This window comes from Malurus melanocephalus, unplaced genomic scaffold, assembly GCF_030028575.1.
Source record: "Malurus melanocephalus ecotype Western Australia unplaced genomic scaffold, MMel_1.1 scaffold_810, whole genome shotgun sequence".
NCBI classification, from domain to species: Eukaryota; Metazoa; Chordata; class Aves; order Passeriformes; family Maluridae; genus Malurus; species Malurus melanocephalus.
This window is the reverse complement of record NW_026624042.1, coordinates 83546-108988: the sequence shown is the minus strand read 5'-3', so window position 1 is coordinate 108988 and position 25443 is coordinate 83546. Positions and strand designations below refer to the sequence as shown.

General features: G+C 46.8%; 1 protein-coding gene across 1 annotated transcript; it reads right to left on the bottom strand.

Annotated features, from left to right (window-relative positions):
- Positions 1–161: 161 nt before the first annotated feature.
- Positions 162–23788, bottom strand: FAM83C (family with sequence similarity 83 member C). Its single transcript, XM_057385324.1, has 4 exons — positions 23106–23788; positions 15970–16137; positions 11776–11900; positions 162–1546 (listed from the first exon to the last, which is right to left on the bottom strand). Exons 1-4 carry the CDS (start codon positions 23658–23660, stop codon positions 616–618), a joined length of 1779 nt encoding a protein of 592 aa, XP_057241307.1. The 5' UTR covers positions 23661–23788; the 3' UTR covers positions 162–615.
- Between the last annotated feature and the right edge of the window lie 1655 nt (positions 23789–25443).

Below are 25443 nucleotides of genomic sequence, written 5' to 3'. Positions count from 1 at the left end.
TGAGGTGTGCCCCAGGAGCAGCCCCTGCCTGTTTGCTGRCACCACTGATGTGCCAATGTCAGCCAGTGCTAACCCTGTGCCCAGACATGTCCCTGTCCTGTTCTGGCCTGGCACAGCTCAGCAAAGCGGGGCCTTGGCCATGCTCAGCGCTCACCCTCCCACCAGGACCCAACACAGCTTTTCCCAGCAGAACAATTCCTTTATTTTTCACATTTCCCTGCCTTTGGCCATTTAATTTTCACCACATGGATACAGGGAGAGGAATGCTCAGCATGGAGGGAAGCTGGGCTCACCCTGAAGACCTCAGTGGCCAGTTTCSAGCTGTAGCAATGGCTTTGCTGTATGTTTGAGGGGAAATGGTTCTTTCCCAAATGGGTAAAAAGAATGTGGATTATGTTTATGTGCTTTTCTCCCTCCTGCCACAATCACATTATTGAAAATTTGAGCTGTAGTTGCTAAGCTCATCTGAATCAGTCATCTACATAGATTATACACCTTTTAAGAGGACCAAGAATAATTTGCCACCCATGTTTTGATTCCAAGCCCCAGGCATGATGATTGTTGGGGAAAAGCAAACCCTGGAAAATGAGACCAGAGGCCAGCTCAAGGCCCAGGTCAGAGTTCGAACCGACTGTGTATGTGTTTGGATTTTAGCTTGTTGTACTTGGTGATCAGGTCCAGCTTGCTGTGCCCCAGAGTCATTCTCTTCTCTGCCCCGTAAGCGCTGTTCTTTTCCAGCAGCACRTCCTCCGGGAACTTGTCATAGCAAGGCACTATGGGCTTTTTATCCCGTTTGAAGTGGTTGTATGGGGGGAACAGGTCAAAATAGCCGTGTCCGGGGCTCTGTCTCTTTTCCACCCCATAAAACACATGCTCATTTTCAGCTGGCAGCTCCCCAGAGGTGGCCGCAGGCCCTCTCTGCTTCAGGCTTGTCCCATTGCTCCCAGTACCCTCTGACAGGGACTGCAGTGGCTGTCCTGCTCTCGGCGGGGAGCAGTGGCTGCTGTTGGCCTTAGTGTCCCCCTGATAACCAGGTTTATTGGAGGAAAGCTCTGGCTGCAGGAATGTCCTTGCTGTTATGAGGTTTGTTTTGGGATACGAAGCTGGGGTGGGTTTATTTGGAGGACTGTTCGCCCAGTCTGGTGGTTCTTCTTGCTGTTTAAGGCAAGTGGGCTTCAGGAATGTGTCTTCCTTCCCCTTCTTATTGCCAGAGTCAGAGCTGGAATCTTGCTTTTCCTGATGTGCTCCGCAGCTGGAGTTTTTCATAAAGGGAGACGMTTTTATGCTTATGATACTTACATTGGACAGGCTGCTGGAGGGGCTCAGGGTCTCAGTATCATTCCCCTGAGTGGGTTTTAAAAGACATTTGTCAACTTTTGAGGTATTCCAAGAAGAGAGATGTGTCCTGGGATCTGGCACAGAGAAGCTGGTCACTGCTCTGGACTCTGCATACAGATACCGGAATTCCTTGTCGAACTCTGCAACAATTTGCCCACGGAAGTGGGTCACCAGGCCGGTGTGGACTTGGCTGCAAAGCCAGGTGAARCTGCAGGAAAAGAAACAAAACACAGGTAACTTGAGTTCACAGAGTGCCAAAATGCCTCACATGGATTTTAACATTACAGTGAATGGAGTGCTACACAGTTTGTGTTGTTAAAACTTTCTCCAGTCTCACACAGGTGTAAGATTGCTCATACAGATGAATGTGCTAATCACATAATTACAAAAGAACATCCCTAAACTGGTTGTTTAATTTCAGCTCAAGCTCCCCTGCTCTTTTCTCACCTTGGCAGGAGCTGTGTTCTCATGTTCTGACAYGTGCAACACATGATGGGCTTGAAGGAGCCACTTGGGCAGGCAGGAAATGAGGAATGGAGATCCTGGGCATTGCCCTGAGGAACAAAGGTCTCCAGAGACCACAGGAATACCTTGGGAAGGCTGATGATGCTTTCTATAAGCATGGCTGTTGGATTCCCAGATGCAATAGAAGTTCATCCTTGGCTCAGCAATTCCAGTCCCTGCCCTCACAGTTCACTGTTTTGGGATCTTTTCTGGGAGCTTGTCATGTTCTACCTTAAAACCAATCTGRTTTTGCCCTACCTGGGGAAAAGCTTCCATTAATTGCCACTCTGCAAATTTTCCTTATCTGTTTAACTCTGCCTCTTGTTTTTGCCCAAACTGTAACCTGATCAGTTCTTCCCCAATATAGCTACAGATTGTAACCACATTTCTTCTCCTAATCCTCATTTTCCTGGATTAACCAGCGAAGTTCCTCTCCAGAGTGGGGTCCCCAGGCTCATGGTAATCCCAGTCATCAGCTGCTTCTTTATTCTTGCTGTAGTCAAACCAGACCAGCAGACTAAATGTGTCAAGTAAACCACAATCTTCAGAGGTGGCAGTACCACCTTAGGGCTGCATTATCGGCTCCTAAAGCAAGACTCTGATCCTGAAGAGCAGGATAAAATGACAGGAGCTCCAGGAGARCAGTTGTCATGGGAGATTACATTCTCAAGTAAATGTAATTTCAGAACAAGATATTGGTACTGTGTTTTGGGACCTCATCAGTGTTTAGCTTACAATTAATTAGACATAAATTGTTAGACAATTAATTGGGAACTTCCAATAGGAAACCCAGTTCCTGGTTTGTCCCTGAGCACTCTGCAGTTGTTACAGGTCAGACTGATGTTTGGGACGTTTGTACTCAGCAGACACACCCCAAAGAGCAATATAAATTGAAAAAAATACTCTGCTGTTCCATATCAAACCAGATAAATTAGGTAACAATGAAGAAGTAGTAAAAGAATGAAAAGATCTTTGTGRGTGGCATGAAGAGTACTCAGAAATACCATCCTGGAGGCTCAAAGCAAATGCATTCCTTCACAGAGGCATTAGGGGGGAAAAARCCAAACCAGAAACTAGCTGTGATGGCTAAATGGCAGAGGAAAAGCTCCTAAGCCCAGAGAGACCATCTTTGAAAAAGGCTGGGTCACACATTGCAAAAGGTGAAAGAAGAAATGTTCAGCTCCTTTTGAGGCACCTGCTCCATGTGTAGCTGGAGTGTTTGGAAAATTTCTCTGCATCCCTTTATGGTACAGGAGCTTGGGCTGCCCCGAGCCCCACTTTAGACAGAACAGAAGGGAGGATCAGGCTCCTGCTGAGATCTCTGGAGCAGAGATTAGAAAACATCAAAAGAGCAGATACCAGCGACTGGGCAGGGGCRGGGAACATCACCCTGAGAGCACCAAGGGAATGCCAGGATGAAACAGCTCAGCTCCTAACCAGGCTGTGCTATCTCCCACTTGAAAGGGCCCTGGCTATCAGGAGAGTAGGAGGCTGCTAATGTGATATAATGTTTTTCATGTTCCAGACCATTAAGTCTCACAAGTGCACAGAACAAATTAGATAGATGTAAGTTGTGTAAATCCACAAATTAGTAGAGACTCTTCTAAAGAATACAATTGATGGCCATATAGGAAATATGAGATAATAGGAAAAGCAGCTTTGGCAAAGGAATTTTATCTATCAAAAAGCCCTGAGAGTTCTTTGAAGAAATCTGGGAGTGCAGATGGGGGATATTTCATGGATCAACACTGTCAAAGGCATTTGTCTCAGGGCACTTCCTGGCTCCCAGGAGTGCTGGTGGCCCTGGCCACATTGTCACAGCTCTTCCCCTGTTGCACAAGAGAGCCTGCTGGAGGRGCAGCCTTGCACCCCTCGCCCTGTGAGTGTGGGCTCCTGAACTGTTATCCAGGGGGAGGATGCTGCCATCCTGCTGCCCATCCCTGTACACCCAGCCTGGCACTGCTGCTGCCAGCAGACCTGAAACAGAGCTGTGCAAGTGGTCCTGTGTGCCCTCCCCATTCTGGCCAGGTTTCATGTCTCAGATGTTCTGGCAGGTACATCACACGAGCTCCCTGTCCATCGAGGCCTCTGGCCCTACCTTAGCAGAGGTGAGCAACAGGTCTTGCTTATCTTTTCCTTCCCTCCCTGGACAAAGTGACTTCCAACTTCCACCTTCTGTCTTYTCCCAGACCCTGTGACCCAAGCACTGTTTCCCATGCCAATGCACCCAGCCATCTTCTCTCACCCATGTGAACTGCCCTTCCTACTGTGAGGGGAGAGCACTCCCCTGGCCTAATGACTGTCCCTGCCACTGATGGCTCTCCTGGCTCTTTCCCCAGTCCAGGCATTCCTGTGTSACAGTTTCCCATGCTGCTCCAATGGGGTCCTGTTCACTCTGTGTCATGACAGGATCTGGAAAGAATCATCCAAGTCTCCTGGTGGCACAGCCCTCCTTGCCATGGTACAGATTTCCAGGATAGAAGASAATGTGGGTCTTGTCAGCCATGGCTACTCCCATTGCTACAAACTGATAAATGACTGTCATGGAGAAAATAGCCAGGGTATGGTTTCTGGTATAAAAATGAGGCTGATTGGATGAAGTTCACAGGTTACAAATCCAATACAGACAAGAAGAAATACTTCCTTGCACAACACAACCCCCACAAGGACTGTGGAGCTCCTGCTGCAGGCCACCATGGATGCTGAAAGTTCATGGGAGCTTCTAAGAGCAGTAGGGTTTTCCTGATATTATTTTGTCCCATAACAAATTGCTGCTCACAGCATTTCTGAATCACCTAGGGCACAAAGGACTCTGGGACAGGGTGGCTGTAGGATAGGATCCCTTCTCTGCCCTGCTTTCAGGCTCTCCGAGAGCGGTGCAGCTCAGCCCTTGGCCGGGAGATGGAGGTGCAGCATCAGCTCCGGGACCGGGGAACACTGGCGTGAGCCGAGCAGGAGTGGGAAGAGCACCTGCGGAATTCCAGGAGTCTCCGTCYCAGCAGCATTTTGGACATCCGGATTAGTTCCCTGCGTGCTCCCCTGTACAGCCCTGCTCTGCTCTGGGGTCACGGGGACCTTTCCCCAGCTGTTTGCACAAGTGACTCCAGATATTCACACTCAGTCTCTCTGCTTCAGCTCTTTCCAGCAGATGAGATACCATTTTTTTCCTTCTTTCAATAGTTTCTCAAAGTCATTTTTATTGCTCTTCTGTCACTTGAGCTGTCACAAAGACATACTTTTCTTTCCATATGCCAACACAAACTTCTGTGTTTTATTTTTGCTCATGGCTAAATSCATGTACCACATAATACTCATTACTAGACCTTTCATTTCAAGTGACATTTTCTTTGATAAGGTGACAACAATCTACCTTTATTGCAGCAAGCTCTTTTAACTTGCTCCCAACACACTTGAAATCATTTCCATTCCTTGATTTTCATCTTCATTTTGATCCAAACCAGTGCAATATATTCAGCTAATTTGGGCACTCATGTCTGTTATCTCTTACTTCTTATTCATCCTTCCAGCAGTGGACCTTGTCTCTTTCTCCTGGAGTCACTTTTTATTTACACACCTGAGGACTCGCTCCTCCCTGCTTTGGTGTGCCCAGCAAGGCTGTACATTACTCATCTCCTGGCAATGTCACTGCATTGCTGTGTGTGTCACCTGGGGTTCCCTGTGCTTCCCACTCCTTACGYACTCACTTCCTGCTTAATTAGAATTTCTTTCTGGCGGTGATTCCTGATCAAGCTAGATCTGGAACTCCCTCTTCAAAGCTTTYTCCTCTTGCTTGGGCCATGGATACCTGAGAGTATAAGCACCTTTCTTTGAGAYAAATTCCAGGCTTTGTCCAGCTTCAAACCCATGGCTTTATCTGGCTTTATCTGTCCATTGCCAAACACTTCTGTACTTCAGTTTTATTGCTCCTGAAGCCACGTGCAGAGCTTTTGTACTCCTGTGGAGTTTCGCGTCTCATTTTCAGTTTCAGCTGCTGTGTCAGCTTCAACTCCAAATCTTGAGTCTCTCACTATAGCAAACACTGAGCTCCTCCCTCTCTGTGCCCATGGCAGGGCACACACCGATACCGTGACCATCTGTCATTTTGAACTGAGAAATTTAATCTCCTCTAAAGCAACTCAAACAGCCAGATAACTCCCTTTCAGGCTGACAATACCAGCTCTTTGCTCTGGTTCTAGCCTGGCAAATGTTTACTCTTCTCTTCTTGTTCAAGATCCTGTTTAGCTCTAGCCCCTATTTGCCCTTCTCTGACCTGCTGAGCCAGTAAATAACTTAAGTGCAGAAATAAACACCCTATTTCTTCAGGTGCCCAGAAGAATCCTAAATAGCTAGATATATAATTACATTTTAATATTTTGGATTATTGCTTTGCCTAGATACCTCAATCTAGCTTTTTCCCCCTTAATTTAGAAGAAATATAAAGTTAAACATTTAATCAATATACACATAAGAGTTGAAGGGTCTGAACTAGTTTGCCTGCAATTGTTAAGAGCAGCAAGCTTGGTTTTCATATTTAGAAAACGCTGAAAAATGTGTTCGATCCRTACCAATGGGCAGCAGTATATCAGAATAAATTAAAGAATCATAGAATCACAGAACATCCTGAGTGGGAAGGGACCCACAAGGATGATCCAGTCCAACCTGTGGCCCTGCACAGGACACCCCAACAATCCCACCCTGAGCATCCCTGGCAGCGCTGTCCAAACGCTCCTGGAGCTCTGGCAGCCTCGGGGCCGGGACCATTCCCTGGGGAGCCTGGGCAGTGCCAGCACCCTCTGGGGACAGAAGAACCTTTCCCTGGGGAGCCTGGGCAGTGCCAGCACCCTCTGGGGACACCAGAACCTTTCCCTGAGATCCAGCCTAAAATCCCCTGACACCTCCATGTTTTTCTTGCTGTATGAATGAATAAAACCTGTGGAAGCAGAAGAACAGTTAAACTATTTCTGTGTGTTTGGATCCTTTTCTTTWTTGCTCATCTSCTTGTYGTAGAGCTGCCAGACTGGAGTAACCCARTGGATAGCAGGATGCAGTGGATTGCTACAGAYYAAAGCTGGGACATGTGGAAGGCCACACAGTTTGGGATCACCCACTTCATTTTAAAAATAAATGCAAGAAAATTGTATTCTGATAAAAGGACAGGATGGAAATCAGTGACACCTGGGTAAGGAATTAGAGTCAATGGAGAACATCTGCACAAATAAAGCTGTGTTTAGAAAAGTGCAAAATGGCTGTACTGGGAACTTGCTGAGCAGAGTGCTGATGGTAAATAAGCCACATTGAGGGCGTGCTGAAAGACTAAGAAGGCAGAAAGCAGAGAGATAAAGGGAGATTCTGCCAGGCAGAATGGGGGCCATTATGAGGAGAGTTGCCGAAACTGCGTTTTAGACGTTATAAAGGACCCCTTTTTGGAGAAACTAACCAGAAAACCAACAAAAGGAGAAATAACATTACCAGTTCAGAGAGTTTCTTTGGGAAGGCCACTCAGCAAAAAAATAACCACGACCTACCCATATTGAATATTCTTTCAGGACCAAAATAATCCACAACAGATACACTTCAAAGAGAAGATGAGGAATGCTATTAAAAAGAAATTTGAAAGAGTAATCAGAAAGGTTAAATGCTTGAAGTGGCAGGCAGATTGTTTAAAGATGCTGTATTAGAATCTCAGAGAAAATGTATCTATTAAGGACATTTTAAACCATCCAAAAACTCACCTTAGTTAAAAGGTGCATTAAACAAAAATATTGAAGCAAACAGCCTTCAAAAACTGAAAGTCAGTGATTTTCCAATTATTAACCAGGGAGTAACCTATCATTTAATATTGAACATAATAGCAGAGGAATGAAAAGTATTAAATAAGAACCTTTTAAAGAGCTCCTGGAAAACTACAAACCRCCCAGTCTTATTTCCATACTGAACAAACTGGTAGAAGCAAATAGAGAGTAAAATGATTAGATGCATAAATAACTATAATCATAATGCTGAAGACTCAGCATGTTTTTGTGGAAGGAAGCCATGCCTCAAAAGCCTCTTGCAGATCTTTGGAGGAGGCAGCAAGCACATGGATGTGTTTGCTCTGCTTGACATATCAAACTTGAACTTTCAAAGAGATTTTGACATGGTTCATTCAGCAAAGACCATTTTGTTGTTAGAAAAATTAAGTGATCAGGGAGTACRTACAAAGGAGAAGTAGCAGTTGATTAAAGACATGAACACGAGCAATAGTTTTAATTTACCCACTGGAAACCCACAAGTTTTGTGCTGGGATCAATGCTGTTCAACACATTGAGGGAAGTCCTAAAAAAGTATAGAAACTGTCCATGTCAGAGCTCATGACAAAATTATCGTGGATCAAAACAAAACTGGAATATCAGAAGCTGCAAGAGGATCTTTTGGCAAGGGGAGAATATGAGACAAAATTATGGACAATTAAATGTCAATAAATTCAAAACTCTGGGTACAAGAAATGATTGAAAAGCTGAGGATACTTAATGTGGAGAACAGATGTTTCACGAGGGATTATAATGGAGGAGGACAAAATCATGGATGCAGTCAACAAAATAAACAGAAAACTGATTTTTTGTGCCCAGGTTGTGGGAATTTGGGGACATCAAATGTAATTGTCTAGCAGTAGGTCTGCTGTAAACACCACGGATCACCTCTTCACACAAAACATAAATTAAACTGCATAACCCATGGCCAGAGGATATCATGGAGGCCAGACATGGTGGGAAAGAGTCTCCTATGGCAAACTGAACATAGAGAAGCACATACAACATAAAACCTCGGAGTTCTGAAACMTCTGATCCTTGCACAAAGAATTGCTGAACTGCAAAACCTGCTGCTGGRTAAGAGCACTCTTACCCTTGGTTCCTCTGTCATCCTGAGACACCCCTGGTTCCACCCTGGATCTTTGGCTTGACTCAGGAGCTCTTTCTCATCCTGTATCTGGCTTTCCCATCTGCAGGCACAGTAATCTAAATATCTCCTATACAAACTGCACTATATCCAGGAACAGACATCGTAATTTCTGCTGTAGAAGTGTTTCTGATAACTGTAAAGCAAATTCCTCAAGAAGAGACTGTGTCTGTTAGTCCAGAACATTCTGTACTTATTGGAACAGTACAGAATCAGATATAACACCCTGTTCAGCTGAAATATTGTCTTCCAGAATTCCAGAAGTTTCAGCTCTGTAGGGATCTGTAGATAGAGAGCACATGGCAGCCCCCAGTCCCTGTCCAGAATGGCACAGGGAGGAACTGACCCAGAGAGCTGCACCTGCATTTTGAGCAATACCCTGACTCTGGGCCACAGGGAAATCAGATATTCCTCCAGCTGTGCAGTTCAATCCACCTGACACATGCTCAGCTTTAGTCAYTCAAAAATGAGTGGTTCAGGTRTGTATCCCTGCCCCTGCAGYCAKTGGAGGTGGATAGAGGGATTTAAAAGATRTGTGGATGTGACATGGYTGTGGGTTTGGCAGTGCTGAGGGAACAGTTGGARTAGRGGGTCTTAGAGGGCTTTTCCAACCTAACCAATYCTATGATTCTAGGATGCTGTGTCTCCAGGCAATGATTCACTCCATAGTTTTCAATGTCTTAGGATGGTCAAAATGCCCCCAGACACTGCTGTCCTTGTTGTTTATACAGAAATTTGACTCAACCAGGTACTTCCATTTTTCATTCATTTAGCCAGAGTTTGATGAGGTGAGACCTCCACTCTCAGAGATGATGAACTCAACAGCAGAGAAGGTGCAGCTTGAAGCTACAGCACTGATGAGGACAYTGGTAGCCTGAGGCTCCAGCCCACAGGGAGATGGAAAGAGAGAGAAAGGGAGAGGGAGAGCAACATTCAAGGAGATCTGGTGGAAGGAGAATGAAAGTGTTGCTGGGGCACCAAGTTCACAGAAACACCAGAGCAGGCTTTCCTGAGGAGCTGCACTGTTTGTGAAGTATAATATGATGTGTAACCATGTGAAAATACTGTGGGAAAGATCTTCTGTGGGAAGATTAAATAAACAGATTCTAATAATGAAAATATAGCACAAGAACTGTAGTCCTGACCCTCTGATCAAAACTGTGATGATGGCAAACAGACAATGTTAACTGAGATCAAAGAGACTGCAAAATTAGGATGGGCAGCAGTAGTGGGAGATTTCATCCACTCACACACACAGAGGTTAATGCTCCACTGGGATGAACCATGTAGAAAAACTTTATGGAAGCAATAAATGATTATTAGCAATTAGCAATAAATGCCAGAATTAACTAGTCCAAATTGTTTGACCCACAAGAAAAGATGCAATTCAGGATGTGGTCTGGAATGGTGCATAAGACTTAGTTCCAGAGGCAGAAGTGGAAGAACCCGTTTRTGAGAATGATCACAACACAATTTTGGCTCTTTAGTGGCAGAGAGCAAACTAAATAAATGCAGCACACAGAGATTCCACTTGAAGAAAGATAACTACATAAAAATGCAGCAATTGGTCAGAAAGACTTGAAAGAGAGAAGACAAAAAATCCCCAGGATGCCTGTGGCCGTTAGGTTGTTCACAAATGCTGTACTGGCAGTCAAGGGATCAGTGGGCCCATTTGAGACATGGGTTCAAAAGGGTGATGACAAGGCTATAGCTGAGAACCTCAGAGAACTTCCTGCAGCCATTGCTGGTGCTKGTGACACTGAGCTGTGTGTCATTCCTGTGTATCAGCACCATCAGAAAAGCCACAAGCTGAGTGGTTTTCAGTGTGACCCCACTTACAGAGAGGGCTCTGAATGCAGCCTTGAGGCCCACAGACCACTGGAGCTGCCCTCTGCCCTGGGGCATGCAGAGCATTCTGTGAAGAGCAAGATTCCTGCTGGCATGGAGAAGCACAGCCTCTTGGAAAAGGAACAGGGATACAGCAAAGGCAAGCCCAGCCTCACCGACCTGCTGGAGTGTGGTGAGGGAGCCAATGGGCACATGGATAAAGGAACAGATCAGCTACATGTTTTTGGGGTTTCAAACCACCTTTGGTGAGGTTCTGCTCCAAAGYCTATTAGGAAATGAAGTTGCCATTGGCATGAAGGAAAGGCCTTGTTCTGGACTGAGAGCTGGTGAGAGCAGAGGATGCAAAGGGCAGGGTTTGCTGCTTGGTTTTCAGCCTGGGCAAGAGTCAGCAGTGAGRCCCCAGAGACCAGTGCTGGGAAGGGTGTGCCCCTGTGGATCCCTCAGGCATGGAGGGGTGCAGTGAAATCCCCTGGTTTGCAGATGATCCCCATTCCTTTAGGTCATTGGACACCTCACTGAAGGTGAACAAATCGAGAAGGACCTCACAGAACTGAATAAGCACACAAATATGTGGCAGATGAACTTCAGTAAAGGAAAATGTGGTGMATCCATAAGGGGACAGGATCTGTATGATGCTGAACCTGGAGCAACTCAGGAAGGAGCTCAGAATCATCATCACCATCATCATCATCAGTTCTCTGACATCATCAGCTCAGAGTGCAATGGCACCTAAAACATGCAGTGAGTGTTGGCTCCTGCCAGCAAGGGCAAATAACAAACCAGAACTTGGGCACCTTTTGCCCCTCTCAAACACCTCAGTGCTGCCTGTCAGGGGGGCCACATGCAGTTCTGTTCTCTGCATCTCAAGAAGGATGTAGTGAGCTCAGAGAGAGTGAAGAGAAACAGAATAAAAAAGGCCGAGGGATGCAGTAGCTGCTGTGTGAGGAGAGACTGAAAAGTCCAAGGTTTTCAGGTAAAAAAAGGGCAGGGAGGGTGGATAAGATGGAGGCTTAGGAAACTGTGAAAGCACTGCCTGAGGTGAATGCAGGGCAGCATGAAGCATCAAGAGTTACATTACTCAGTATTTTGGTAAGGAATAATTCCTCAGTGCCATCAGGCTCTGCCACAGCAGTTGCTGTATTTTCTTACCTGTATGTACCAGCAAGAACTTGGTCACAATCAACCAGGACAAACTTCTCCAGAACCTGGCCTGCAAATTTCTTKCCTGCTTTGCTGTAGTACGTATCTCCACTGAGGCATCTTATGCGCATGTTCTGAAACCAAAGCAAGCAGAGTTGGTGAGGGGCCACAGACTGAATTAAACTGAGGTGTTCCCTTGTGCATCACTGCTGGACTCCCTCAAGCTCGTGYTCTGCTCCAAGAGGTAGAATTCAGCAAGGCATTAAGTATGTCCTACATAGCAAAGATTTTGTTACGCTGCCTGCTTCTACAAGATAAAAACACTGGCAAAAATTTACAAGTTGCACTCAGATGCCAATTCTAGTCTGAAAAAAAAAAAACCTTGGTAGAATCCTATGAGCCACAGATAATTTCTGAAGTATGTGAGACTATCCAGTTTCTTCCAGATTATTAATAATATTCAGCTCCCCACACTAGCTGATGGTTCTGCATTGAAATGAATTTTGACCCATAACAAGTAGCTAGTTCCTAATCAATAGAGTGTGATGCTCTGATTTTATACAATGAAAGGCTTAAAAATAAAACATTGCTCAATGAAAAAAGACTTACAGAGAGGAATAAGTACATTTTAAGGATTGCCTTTTATCAATACATTTTAAAATTATATTAACATTTTCATCTGCTGTACTCAACTGAAGGAGACCTGATGTTTCACTGTTTTAAAACTGCAAATACTTTTCTGATACAGCTTTGGCCTGTAAAACCAACTGCCCAGAATAAACTGGGAAATATGGCTCTTGGTATCCATTGGGGGACCTTTTTTCATAATGTGAGGTGTTTGCCCATAATCTAATTATCTGCACCTCAGGTGAGGAAGGAAGAGGAGCAGAACAGTCCCTGGAAACAGTTGCTGACCTGCTCTGTGTGATACAGTGCCAAACAAAACACCTGGCATGTAAATAAACATCCCTAAGGCTACACCCACGTGGGGCTGCCAGGTCATCCCTTCCTGCCCTCCAGGCCAGCTCCCCTGACACCTGCAGCACCTCTGGTACAGCAGGAGCTGTCACAAGCTCTGTCACAAGCTGTCACCACCAGCACTGGACTGGGCAGATCCCTCTGTGGGCAGCCCATCCATGCCAAGCATCAGCCCCAGAGCCACTGGTTCAGTGTCAGGGCCACTTTGCCCATGGCAGACGTGGGYGCTCAGAGAATTTGGCAGCCTCCCCTCCACCACCCAGCAGATTCCTGGCCAGCTACAGGCAAGGGACAAGCACCAGCAGCTGGGATTCATCTGCAAGTGTTCCCACAGAGCACAGCACCCCTGCCCACCAGCAGCACCACCGCCCTCCAGGGCTGCACAGCAGCGGCAGCAAATTGTTCCCAGCCAGAGCCTGCAGTGGGCAGTGGCAGCTGGGAAGAGCAGGAAGAGGGCAATTATTTATTATACTGCCCCTAATGTTGCTGCTGACCCTGTTTTCTGATCGGGGGATTTCTTGAGCTGCTTGTGGTTTGTCTCAGCAGGAACCCCACCATGACCTCTTCTCCAAATACTGGTCCAGTCTTCTCTTGAGTTCATGGAAATTTCTAGCAGGGATGGAGCTGAAGCTTCACAGTTTTGGCACTGTGGCTCTCACTTGTTGTCTTCTTATGTCCCAGAATGTGTCCTCMTGTGCCACCTATGAGAAGGGAGAAACCTTTTCCCCACAAAGACAGCTGTGCATTGGAACAAGCTCTCCAGAGAGGCTTTGCAGGGTCCATGCTTGGAGATTCGCAGGATGAGASCAGGTAAGGCCCTGACCTCACAGGTGACACTGTTTTGAGTGGGAGGCTGGACTTGATGACATTCTAAGGATCCTGCCAGCTTGCATCAACCTGTGATCCTCTGAAAACTGCTGATTCAGACCAAGATAATGCTGGATGCTTGGGCACGTGTTCACCTTGTCCTGTGGCCAGTCAACAAAGGGATTTTTTTTCTTCCAGTATGGAAGTTTTAGTAATACTGGTTCTYGCTAGGAGGGGCTTCCTCCTTCTCTGCCCCCTTCCTGGGGAAATGAAAACTACTTCAGGTAAGGGATATTCCATACATTTTTCACCACAGTATTTCTTCACTCSCTTTATCCTTTCCAAGGCTGGGTGAGTTTCTGAGACCTGGTTCATTTTTGTCATCCTCTTCTTCCTCTTGTCAATYCAGGCCCTGAATCATCCCAAGAAGATGAGAATCCTGCAGTCTTGGAGGAAAGACAGACTGACAGGTACTGCTCCTGCTCCATCCAGACAGTTGCTTCCAGTTTAGCAGATGATGTTTGAAAACTCCAAGTTAAGGTTTCTGCTGTCACTGCTGCCAATGCTCGAGGTGGGATTTTCTGATGCTCAGCACTRGAATTTGCCACCAGCAGATTCACACATTGTTTTGAGAAGTAAGATGCTGGAGGGACAATTACCCCAAATTCCCCATTCAATCCCAAATTGTCACCTATTATTCCAAATGGAGATTTACCACTACATCCTGTCACAACTTGGAGGCAGGAATAAAATATGTACCCTCATTCCACTCAGATGTGTATCCAGCCTGTAGGGAATGGGCTGCTTGAGGTGCATCCCTAAGAGACACTTCAGATGGAGAGCTGCTGATGAGTCATGGAATGGGAGGCAAGTGTTAATTACCCATTTAATCACAAGATATGACATCAGGCCTAACAAAGAGACACAGGCATCTCCATGGATATAAACTCATTCTAATTTTAATTAAAAATGGCTGCCTCTTGGATAACAGTAAGAAGCAGTAAAATAAATTTTGGAGAGATGAAATCCATCAARTCATTTCAGTGAGGCAGCTGTTTATKAAAAGCAAACATGCTCCAGCATGGAGCAGTTTTCCCTAATAGCTGTSATCCCAAGAGGCAGGATGAGGTGGGTCTGGCTTGTCAGAAGCAAGAAAGGACAGAGGTTCACCAGGTTCACAGTGGAAGAATCACAGAATCATTTATGTTGGAAAAGATATTCAAGATCATCAAGTCCAACCTTTGATCACCACCTTGTCAACTAGACCAGAGCACTCTGTGCTTTTCTAAAGAAACCTCTCTAAATCAACCATTGTGTAGACAGGTTAAAAATGAGGGRAAAGTAAGACATTTATAACTGCATCTATTTGGAATGTGCTGTAAAACATTATTTCTTCCTTTTCCCTAGCTTGTGTTTTAGCTAGGAATGCTTTTGAGCTAACTGGAAAATTTCCAAATATTCCCCACCATAATTAAGGGAAAAACCTATGAAACTGGTGGCTGGAGTAGAGTCAGTGCTCCAGGGAATCCTGCACACCCAGGGAGGGAGCACAGCCAGCATGCTGGCCTTGCAGGAACAACAAATGACAACAAAAACCCCAATTTCCATTGGTAGGTAGTAGCCAGAAATGGGGAGCAGCAGGATTCTGGGGTGCATTTCTGAGGCTGCAAGTTCCMAAGAGAGCCTGTGGCACTGACACATTCATTTTTACTGTTGATCTGCTCTGGGCACCACACGTTGGGTGACRGGCACCCACTGAGCAGGAATTGGGTTTTTCACAAATCTCTCATGGACCCACAGCTGAATTGCAAAGCCTAAAAGCAGATCTTAATGTGAGATTTTTAACCTGTGGGTGCAGCAGAAAGAAGTAGTGAGGTTTGCAGCAGGACATTTGTGGGGACTCACTGCTCCCCTTGCCTCCCAGCTATTGCCCTGAAGCTGCTCTGGCCAGAATTTAAATCCCTGAGCTCAGGGATCTGAACTATGAAAAATTCAAGTCTTGCAATTCTGTGTCCTAGAGCAGGGGCTGTGTCATCTCCTCCGTGTCCAGATGATACTGGTCCACATAAACTAAATTTCCCCGCCTCCCTCTACATCCCTGCACCAGCCCAGCAAAGAGTTCAGCAATTCACTGCATCTCATTGACCTCAGCTTCACACTCCCTGCGTGGGAAACTGAAATGAGGACCTCAATATGTGGGTCTAGGAGGTTCCTGCACACCTTCTTCTGTATGTCCAGACATATCTCAATGTCCTAGAGCAAACAGCCGTGCTCACTTAGCCTGGGGGTGAAGGGATGGGTCCTAGAGAGAAGGGATGATCCCTGGGGACCAGGCAGAGAGCACAGAACCGAGGGTACATTGGTTTTTATCAATTTTAAGACCTGTTTCTCATATCCAGTGTGTGACTGAAAACTTACCGGGAAACTGTCCTGAGAAAGAGCCATTTTATTGCACATTTCCACAAAATGCTTCAAGTACTCCTCATCCAGGATCAGGTAAACAGGGATGTGCCGTCTGCTTGAGGCCTCCAGCAGATCACACAGAATCTCCATGTCTGTAAACAGATCCATCACAATTGCTATCACCTGGCCAGGAGAAAAGAGGTTTWGGGGGAAAAAAACACAAGACTGTTGAAATCTCATGCCCAAGTGAATTGTGCTTTAAACTATGAGCTTTAAATTATTCAAACCTTCTGAGTTACTGAGTATCTGTGACTACCTGAGTGGACATGATTCTGGACCTTTGTATTTAACAGCCCTTACTCCACTGTGGCAGCTAAAATAAAATTTTAATAACTATGAAGACAATTCCCATCCAGGTACCTCCTGTCTCATCTGTTATTCACAGAAAGGAATAGCTGAGATGGTAACATACACAAACTCTGAATGTCAGTGGTGCAACAAGTATGTGCTGCCAGGAAWAAAGCATATTAAACAAGAGCTGAGTCTGAGCAAAGCCATTGTTCAATCAGCAAGAGTGACTACATRATGGGCAGATTAATATGACAAAGTACAATTTTTTTCAGGATGGACTCACTGCCAGGTGAGGAAAAAGGTATCCTGGTACAAGTCCCGTTTCCAAGATTACATCCTAGGGGTGCCTAGACAAAATCAGAGAATCATGTGTGTGGAAAAGATCCCTTCCCTTTCCCTGCTGGCAAAACTCCTGCTCACAAAGCCAAGGATGCAAATGATGGGTATGAAACCTGACAGGAGGAAGAAGGAATAAAACTAAGATTATTAAAAAATAAAAGAATAATATACGTATCTCAATAAAGTGAGATAAGGTCTCCAATGAAGGAGTTTTTAAAAGGAAAAGAACTTTAAAGAGAACTGCCAGTTCTTTAAAGAATGAGGCTGAAAAAGGCCATGGCAACATAGCCCACTGTAGAGATGGAATGGGAAGCAGCAGACTGTCACGGCTACATGAATTCTCCAAAAACTGGAATGAAAATACAGAAAACAGAAGGTAAGTCATGACAAGCAGCTTCTACAAGTGAGTTGACCTTGGACTGGAAAACTGAAAGTACAGAATGACCTGCAACAAGAACAGTGCATCAAGGGAAATCAGCCATAAATAGATTCAAATGGGATTGGAGACCCTGTTGCTCTGTTCCTCATGGAGTGAAGTTGCCAGCAGACAACATTGAGGGGGCCATTGTTTGGAGGAGGCAGTGACTGTTGGGATCCCTCTGTTGGCAATGGGGGTCAGGGGGACACCCTGGAGAAGGCAGGAACAGGCAGGAGAGCACTTGCTGAGCAGGGTGATTTGTCACTGCATCTGAGGGTGCAGAGCACCTGGGACTCAGACCTTGAACCATCAGCARGTAACAGTGAACCCATGGAAGATGGGAGCAACTGGGGGATGGAAAAGGGTAGGGGGTATTTATTGTCAGGCAAACTTCTTTTCAAAAGCTGAAAAAATAATGAAAATACTGCCCAAGTACTTTAGTCCCAGTCTTTTCCATATCATAGTGCATAAGATAACTGGTAACTTGTAAGTTGGGTGCATAAACCTGATTTGAGTTTCTGCACCTACCAGAGAATGCCCAAATAAAGATGACTCAAAGCCCCCTAAATTTGGGACTGAAGCTTCAACAGCCTATTCTGCTTCTCGGTCATCTCAGCTGAAATGCATGACAGAGTTGGTGCTGCTGCCATCGTGCCCTTGTGAGGAAGGAGCCTGTTATGTGCATGGCCACAAACAGCACTCTCCATCGCCCCAATCACCCCGTGGATCTCACCCCTGCAGGGTGAGCCTTCCTCTGCCACTGCTGCTCAGCTGCTCCCCTTCAAACCAAGAGCTGAATGCAGAGGAAGGCAGTGAGATCAGCTTTTACATGTGCAGGCATTCAAGCTTTAAATAGGAACAGGGGAAATTGCAGTCATGGCACGGGTCTGATCTAGAATAGCCTCAGAAAAGAGGAGAGGAGCTCCAAATTTAACTTTCCTTGATTTGTGCCCAAGGCTGCCAYGCTGGCCCAGACTGCCCTCTGCCCAATAGCTCTTCTGCTCTGTTTTCATCAAGGAGCTGCCTTTTTCCAGGCTCACACTCATGGCCTCAGTGCTGCCATGGGCAGAGCAGGGCCCCTGGGCTTCCTGTGCTCTCCAGTCCAGTTTTGTGCTGGGGGACCTGGCTCCTCAGCCTGGACCTGCCATGGAGAGACCCTTGCACAGAGCCATGTCAGAGAGATCAGCAATGCCAGAAGGCTGATTCCTGCTCTCTTGGGGCTTGAGCCCTTTTGCAGAAGGACAAGATTGCACAGCTCTGTTTTGTCCCCTTCCTGGAGGTTGCTGTGATCCCAGACATCCATGTGGGACACAAGGCAGCTGTCAAGAGCTAAAAATCATTCCTGSTGTCCAGGGCAACACCACATGTCCACCCTCTCACCCCGGCCCTGGGAGATACAGGCTGCAGAACCTGACTCCAAAGGGCACCTCTTCTGTAGCCCTTCTTAATGTTGTCTTCCCAGAAGCCTTATGAGGATTTGGTAAACTTCTCCCCTCCTGAAATGCACACATCTGTCCTGGAGATCAGAGTCAGCCCTGGAGGTGCTAAGCAACCACTGAGAAGCATCTTCAACTTCCCAAATTAATGCTGGTCTATCAGCACAAGGTACCGCTGAGACCCACAGTGTAAAAGGACTTTGTCATAACTCTCCATGCTGTCCTCCAGCCAAAGGCCAACTGCAGTTTAGCCAAATTTCTTTGATGGGTCACACATCCTCTGACGATGAAGCATTGCAACAAACCTATAGCCCAAATCTTGGGTAAAGCCTCAGGCAAATCCCTTTCAGCCAGACTTTGCCTCACGATATTGGAGCTCATCTCAAGCTTAGTTTGAGGCAGTCTTTGTGCTGGGGACAATCCAAACTCTGCTTGGGAAGTCAGCGTGATGGAGTAAGGACAACCCATGCTCCTTTGTCCCCAGATCCCACATGTTCAGGGGCACTACCTCCACCCGGGGTACACACAAGGTCCACACCATCTTGCTTTCCTCTGTCAGTGCTTGCAGGCTCTGGCAAGGTTKGTTGGCACAATCCAGGGCTGATCCCTGCCCCAAAGTGGCACTGCCAGGCCTCAGTGCTCAGTGTGAGAGGGATGGGGTGAGCAGGCAGCAGCACCTGGCACCAAATCCCCGTGGCACCGGTGCCCAGGGGGGATGCAGGTGGCAGCCAGGCAGCCCAGCAGCTCCTGGCAGCCTCGTGGCAGGGCTGTGGCATCAGCCAGAGCCCTGGGCAGCAGAGCCAGTTTGTGAAAGCCGGGTGGAGCCCTGACAGCCACGCTCAGGCTTTCCAGAGCGGGTCTTTGCTTGGCATTGGGAGRGGCTGCAGCTCTGCTSACACCTTCCTTCCTTCCTTCCTTCCCGGTGCTCCTGGGGTGGCACGGCCAATGCAGGGCAGGAGGGACCACAGCAGCCCCGTGTGTGCCCTCCCTGCAGAGGAAGGGGCAGGTACCCATTTGGGGCTGCTCGCTCTAACTGTGGGTACCCAAAAGGGCACTCAGATCAGCACATCYTTTCGGAAACCAAAGCAGGCAGCTCTTATGATAACATTAGCTCAACCCCAAAGCTAAGAAATTTKGGGGGAAGAATACCCTGAAGGTCCCCTGAAACCTGCTAAAAATGTATGAGTGTCCAAAAGAAAAAAAAAAAAAAAAAAAGGGGCAGGAGAAAAAAAAAAAAAAAAAAAAAAAAAAAAAAAAAAAAAAAAAAAAGGGGGCAGGAGAAAAAAAGAAAGAAAATAAAAAAGAAAGTGAGGCTTCAAAGATGATTCCCATCAGCTCTCTAAAGCAGTGGGAGCTGGGTATCCAAGAATCATCTGAAATTCAGGCTCCTGACAGCTCATGTCTCACATTTAAAGCTTTGGGCATTCAAGTCGATTGGGCTTTATGAACTGAAACCTGTGTCAGTGCCTCCAGCCCCTCAGTTTCACTGAGGGGTTGCAAGGCTGGGCTGGCTTGGAGTGTCCCTGCTCCTCAGCATGCTCATCACAGCCTTTGAGCCCATGGCTTGGCCTTGGCAGGTCAGRGTGTTACAGAGACACAGCTGCCCCACAGGCTCTAGAAAATTCACACCTTGCCATTGTAGGGTTAAACCACGACATTTCCTAACCCACTTCTGGAAACTCACAATTCAGCAATTACTGGAGTCATCACTTTAGGAATTACAGCACTAACCAGAACCCCACTGGGGTTTGCCATCTGTCTGGTTTCCAACCAGCACAGCTGGTTTTACTGGTATTTGCCAATAGCAGTGTGGTTTGGGTCATTACTGCCGTGGTGCCATTTGATCTGCTGCTTCCCTGGGCACCGTCAGGGAACCTTCTGCCACCAGGCACGGACACGAGCGCGTGGCCAACGTCTGAGGTGGACAAGGAGGGGTGAAAGAGGCAGCATGGACAGTTCAAACCAGCTTGGAGCTCAGCAAGAGTGAAATTGTAATAGTATTATCAAATGAAGGCAAAGGTGTGGCTGCGCTGCATCTTCTTAAGTCTGCAGAGAGAAAAGCTTGAATCTGAACATSTGTCTTCAAAGAGAGCTGGTTAAACACAGTGAAGGCAAAAGGCTGACCACACCAGCCCAAGGTACCAATGGAACAAATGGTGTTTTTGCTCATTTGTCAATACAAATAAGCTGTTGCAAGAGATGTCTGCTGACGTTGTTCCRTGTGACTGTACCGGGAAGGCAGCAAACAGCATTTCAAAACATACACCTCCCTGCCTACAGGAYCTGGGAAAAGCAGCTGGGGTTCTCAACATCCTTCCCACATCACACCAGCACTGCATCACCCACRGGAGGAGAAACACTCTAAAATATCTATGGATATGTGACAAGAGCTAAAGATCTAGTGGCAAAAATATTGGAAATGTAGAAACAGCAGCTGCAAAGCAAAAAAMCAGGTTGTTCTCCACATGGTACATACTGGGACTTCAGGCAAAAGAAATTTTTTCCTCTGGTTGCTCTTTTGTCATGAAGACACATAAGCAACATCCTTTTAGATGATTTGTTGAACACAATGACTCAGTAAGTACTTAAATATGTGYAACTGGAGTTGTGAATGAGCTGGAATTGCCATCAATCATAGAGTTAATCATGGGAAGCATGGCCAGAGCTGCTAACCCAGAAGCCAGTCAAATACCAGTAATAAATCAGTAAGATAGTTAAAAACTCATTCTCACATTTCACACAACAGTAAAAAACACTGTGTGAAACCCTCAAATTAAACATGAAGGGCTGAAGATTGTCAGGATTTAATCAAGCCAAGCCAAGAAAGCAAAAAGCTCAGAATGTACTGAATGTACAACAAAGYATCCACTACCTGGGCAACTTGCCCGCAGCAACTGAGAAGTTCCTGAGAACTGAGAAAGCAGCAAGATGTGTTTTTCCTGTGGCTGAAAGGATCACAATATCATCGGAGATCCGGGACATGTGCTGAGTGACAGGAGGACATTTCTCGGTAGTTATTTACTCTGCACTGAGCCATCACTTAATCTCCACTGCTGACAATAGAGGGTCAGTATCACAGAACTTCTCAGATCATTTAAGCTACCACAAAGCAGCTGCCTCCAAGGACAAACAAAGCTTTTTGCCTCTTACTTCCTGGACCAAAACTTCCTGTAATTGCTTATGATATGAGAGAAGTTCAGGCATTAAGCAAGGGCTGCTTACAATTAAGCAGCAGCTCATGTGGCAAAATGGTCTTTGAGGCAAAAGGAAAAAGATCCCCATTCACCTCRGATCACACCCAAACTTTGCTGATGTGTGGCTCTTAGAGGATGTTCTGATGCTGTGCAGTCTAAGCTGCTGGGAACACATAAATTCATTTGCTCAGCTCAGCTAATGGTGATAGAAGATCACACTTGAACTGCAAAGAGAGTCCTGGTGATTCCTTATCTCCCACTTTTGCACAAGCAACAATGAATGTAAGGAGTGACTGTGAAGTTAAATAGGAAATTACTGGAGTGATAAGAGAAATTGCCTAGAAGCTGACTGGTTAAAGTGAACTTTGGTCTGAACACTTCCTCGGTATCTCAACACAAATACTACAACAGAAAATTAATGTRGAAGAGCTGAAAAGAACCATAAAGAGGACAAAGACAAAAGCTGAAATGTGTCTCTGATACAGWTGTCTGAGCTTCTGCTTTCACACAGAATTCAGTGGCAAAGCTAAAGAAATAAGCAGCAGCATAATTGAGTGAGTAAATCCATGCCAGCATTGTGCTTGGTCGGCATGCACTGTAGTTATCCTGTTTTTATTACATGTGAGGGCTGTAATAACACGAGAGAAACTGTGCAATGGGGCAAAATGGGCTGATCTTACTCATTCCCAGAGAGGCACAGACATCAAGCCTAGAATACAGGATTCTAACTTACTTCAAACCACAGACAGTGGTTATTTGTGGGATATTCAGTCCCACAAATTTACTCAGGTTATATGTGGTGAGGCCCTGGCACAGGGTGCCCAGAGAAGCTGTGGCTGCCCCTGGATCCCTGGCAGTGCCCAAGGCCAGGCTGGACGGGGCTGGGAGCAGCCTGGGACAACAGAAGGTGTCCTTGCCCGTGGCAGGGGGTGGGACTGAATAAGGTTTAAGGTTCCTTCCAAACAAACCATTCTRAGATTCTCTTTGTGACAGCAACTCATCAGTGGTATCCTCCTGTCCAGCTTAAGGTGATGTCCAGGGCTGGAAAAGAGCCTTGGCTGTGCAGACTCCCTGGCTGAGGGAGCAGGGCTGGCTGGACACACACAGAGCCAGGGACACTGCAGGYCCTGCCAGCACCCACTCCAGGCTCYGGRACYGCTCTGCATCCCYRCAACCACAGACACGGAGAGCCTGCAAGRGCCCTGCCTGGATCACGTGAAATCCAGAAAGAAATTACAGGAAAGGAAAGGAGCAGGAACAGCTACAGGTCTGCTGCAGAAAAAGCAATCACACCGTGCCAGACATGTGGAGAGCAGCGAGAGCGTGGGGTGTGTGGTTACAGTGTGGGACCGGCCAGCAGCCCCGGGCGCTGTGGCACACGGCTCCCCTGCAGGGACACAGCCCCGTACGTACCGTCCGCGCCCGGCTGATCARAGACCGCACCAGATCCTTAATGCTGTTCGTTTTGTTCCTTTGGAAAATCACAGTGGCCTGAGTCTGTCCAGACACCGTGAGGAGCGGCGTCCCTGGCCACCCCAGCTCCAGCTCCGGAGGGTGCACATCAGACATGAGGGGAAAGTAGGTGCCCGATGTTAGTTCAGAGTTGAGGGAGAACCTGTCTCCAGCGTCCACATCAGCAGGGTCAGCTTCTTTATCTTTCATTGTGCTGGGATCTGGACAGCCGTGGTTCCTCTGGTGGCTGATATATTCCATGTCCAGGGTGGAAAGAAAGGGCAGCTCCCTCTCCTCAGCGATGGCATTGAGGTAACCGCGCTCCCCCTGCTCAAGGAAGGCATCRATGGCCAGCCTGGCTGTCTCGCTGTGCTGCAGCACCAGCGGCGTGTGTTCCCTCCACCATGGCTTCTTCAGCTGCTCCAGGCGGCTCTTCAGTGGCCCAGACTGCCCTTGCTGTCCCCCGTAGCTGCGGTGGAGCTGGGGCCTCACCTCGACTGCCAGGTAGTTGAACATGACCGGAGCTGCTGATGCTGAGAGCTGTCTCTCGCGCTGGATCAGTCCTGTGTCCGTATTCAGGTCTGTTCTGTCCCTCCTGAGCTCCTCCCAAGAGGTTCCTTCAGGACTCAGCACMAGCTCAACTCCTTAATGACCAGGTACAGCCTTCCTTTGCGGGGGAGGAGCCGGCTTTCCCCGCTCCCTCACCCGCCTTCCCGGCACGCACCTGACACTCAGTGCCCAGAGTGTCCCTTTTGCAAGGGAGGAATATCAGCTCTTCAAGCTGCTYCTTCCTTTTCCTTGGAACTGATTAATGTACTGTCCTCCCCTCCCTTCCCTTCCCTTCCTTAGAGAGGTCCCCACCCTTGGCCTAGCAGGCTCCAACCTGTTCTGTCCCTCACTGTGCTCGCAGTGSAAATGCAGATGCTGGAACTTGTTCCTGCTTGAAATTTGTTCCAAATCAAACATGCTGCTTAGTGTCAGTTATAATGAAACACAAATATCCCAAGTGGGTAATCAGACTCGGCAAAGAAACTTACTCATTCCTGAGCCACAGACAATGCTYCTCCTTAGCATTGCTTGGGAGCCTGGCTCTGCTGCACCAGCACCTGGCAGAAAAGCCAGAACACTCTATTTTTTGTCACAGAGTCATAGTGTTTGTAGGAATCACAGCAGGAATCTTGGTCATTAGATACTGCAGGTGAGAAGAGCAATAGCTGACATGCTCTATTAGCATTTCCCTGGAAATCCTTCAAGGMAAGGCCATTCAACCTTAGGAGTCTGGTGCTGTGTGTGATGATACTGCCCACATGCTGCTTATTGGGGATTAGTTAACTCCACCTTCCCAAATGCATCATGGAGTTGGTTTTGGAGGAACAATACAGGCAGAAATTGCTCTGTGAATGAAGGAACTGTGTTGGAACACACCATGAGAACACAATGCATGAAGAACTGTAGAGGAGCAAAAATCAGCTCACCCTGGAGCTACTGAACTCCACACAGGCAACCAGGGAACGAAGAACTGACTGGAGAGCTGCTATAATCAGTTGGCCTTTTATCTAAAAAATCCYCTGAGATTAATTTAAATTAAGTAATCTGAAAGATGAATGTGTGCCCTGGAATAATCRCAGGACGTTAGTGGAGAGGGCCAGCCATGCCTGAGTGTGAACCAGCACACCAGGCTCTAAGTCAGCTGGGATGAATCATGTCCCCAAGGGATTATCACTCTCCAYGGACCCATCTGAGTGGGATGATTAGTTCGGATTAGCTGTCTAGTCTTTAGACAGCTAAGTCAGGATGAAGCTTGTGCAGGACTGCAAGTGGCAAGAACAAAAACAAAGGTGCATTGATTGAATCAGAAAACAGAGGTTGGCTTTGATGCAGTGAGCAAGGGCAGAGTAGGGATGGGACAAAATTATAGCAAAGCTGCTGCCACAGAAGTGTTACAGGTGAAAATGAGTGTTAGAACAGCTTAAAGAATAACATAAAATGTGAAGTACGCAGCCAACCCAGTGTAAAGAAATTTGGGGAAATAACAAAGGGAAGGAGCTGTAAGATGGAGCTGCTTTTCTGGAGTTGCTTTGCCAGGCTGGTWACATAAAGGAAGGGTAACATCACCCTACTGTATGCCTTCCTAAAGAGCTCAAAAGGTGTGAGTTTTTAAAAAACTCACTATCATCCAATGCATGTTTTCTCCTGCTGATTCTGTAAAGGGATTTGCATTGTCTCCAGCTGGTGTTTGGTAATGATCTACTCTCCCTCTAGTAATTTCTCATGGTCCTCAGAACATGAAAGCACACAC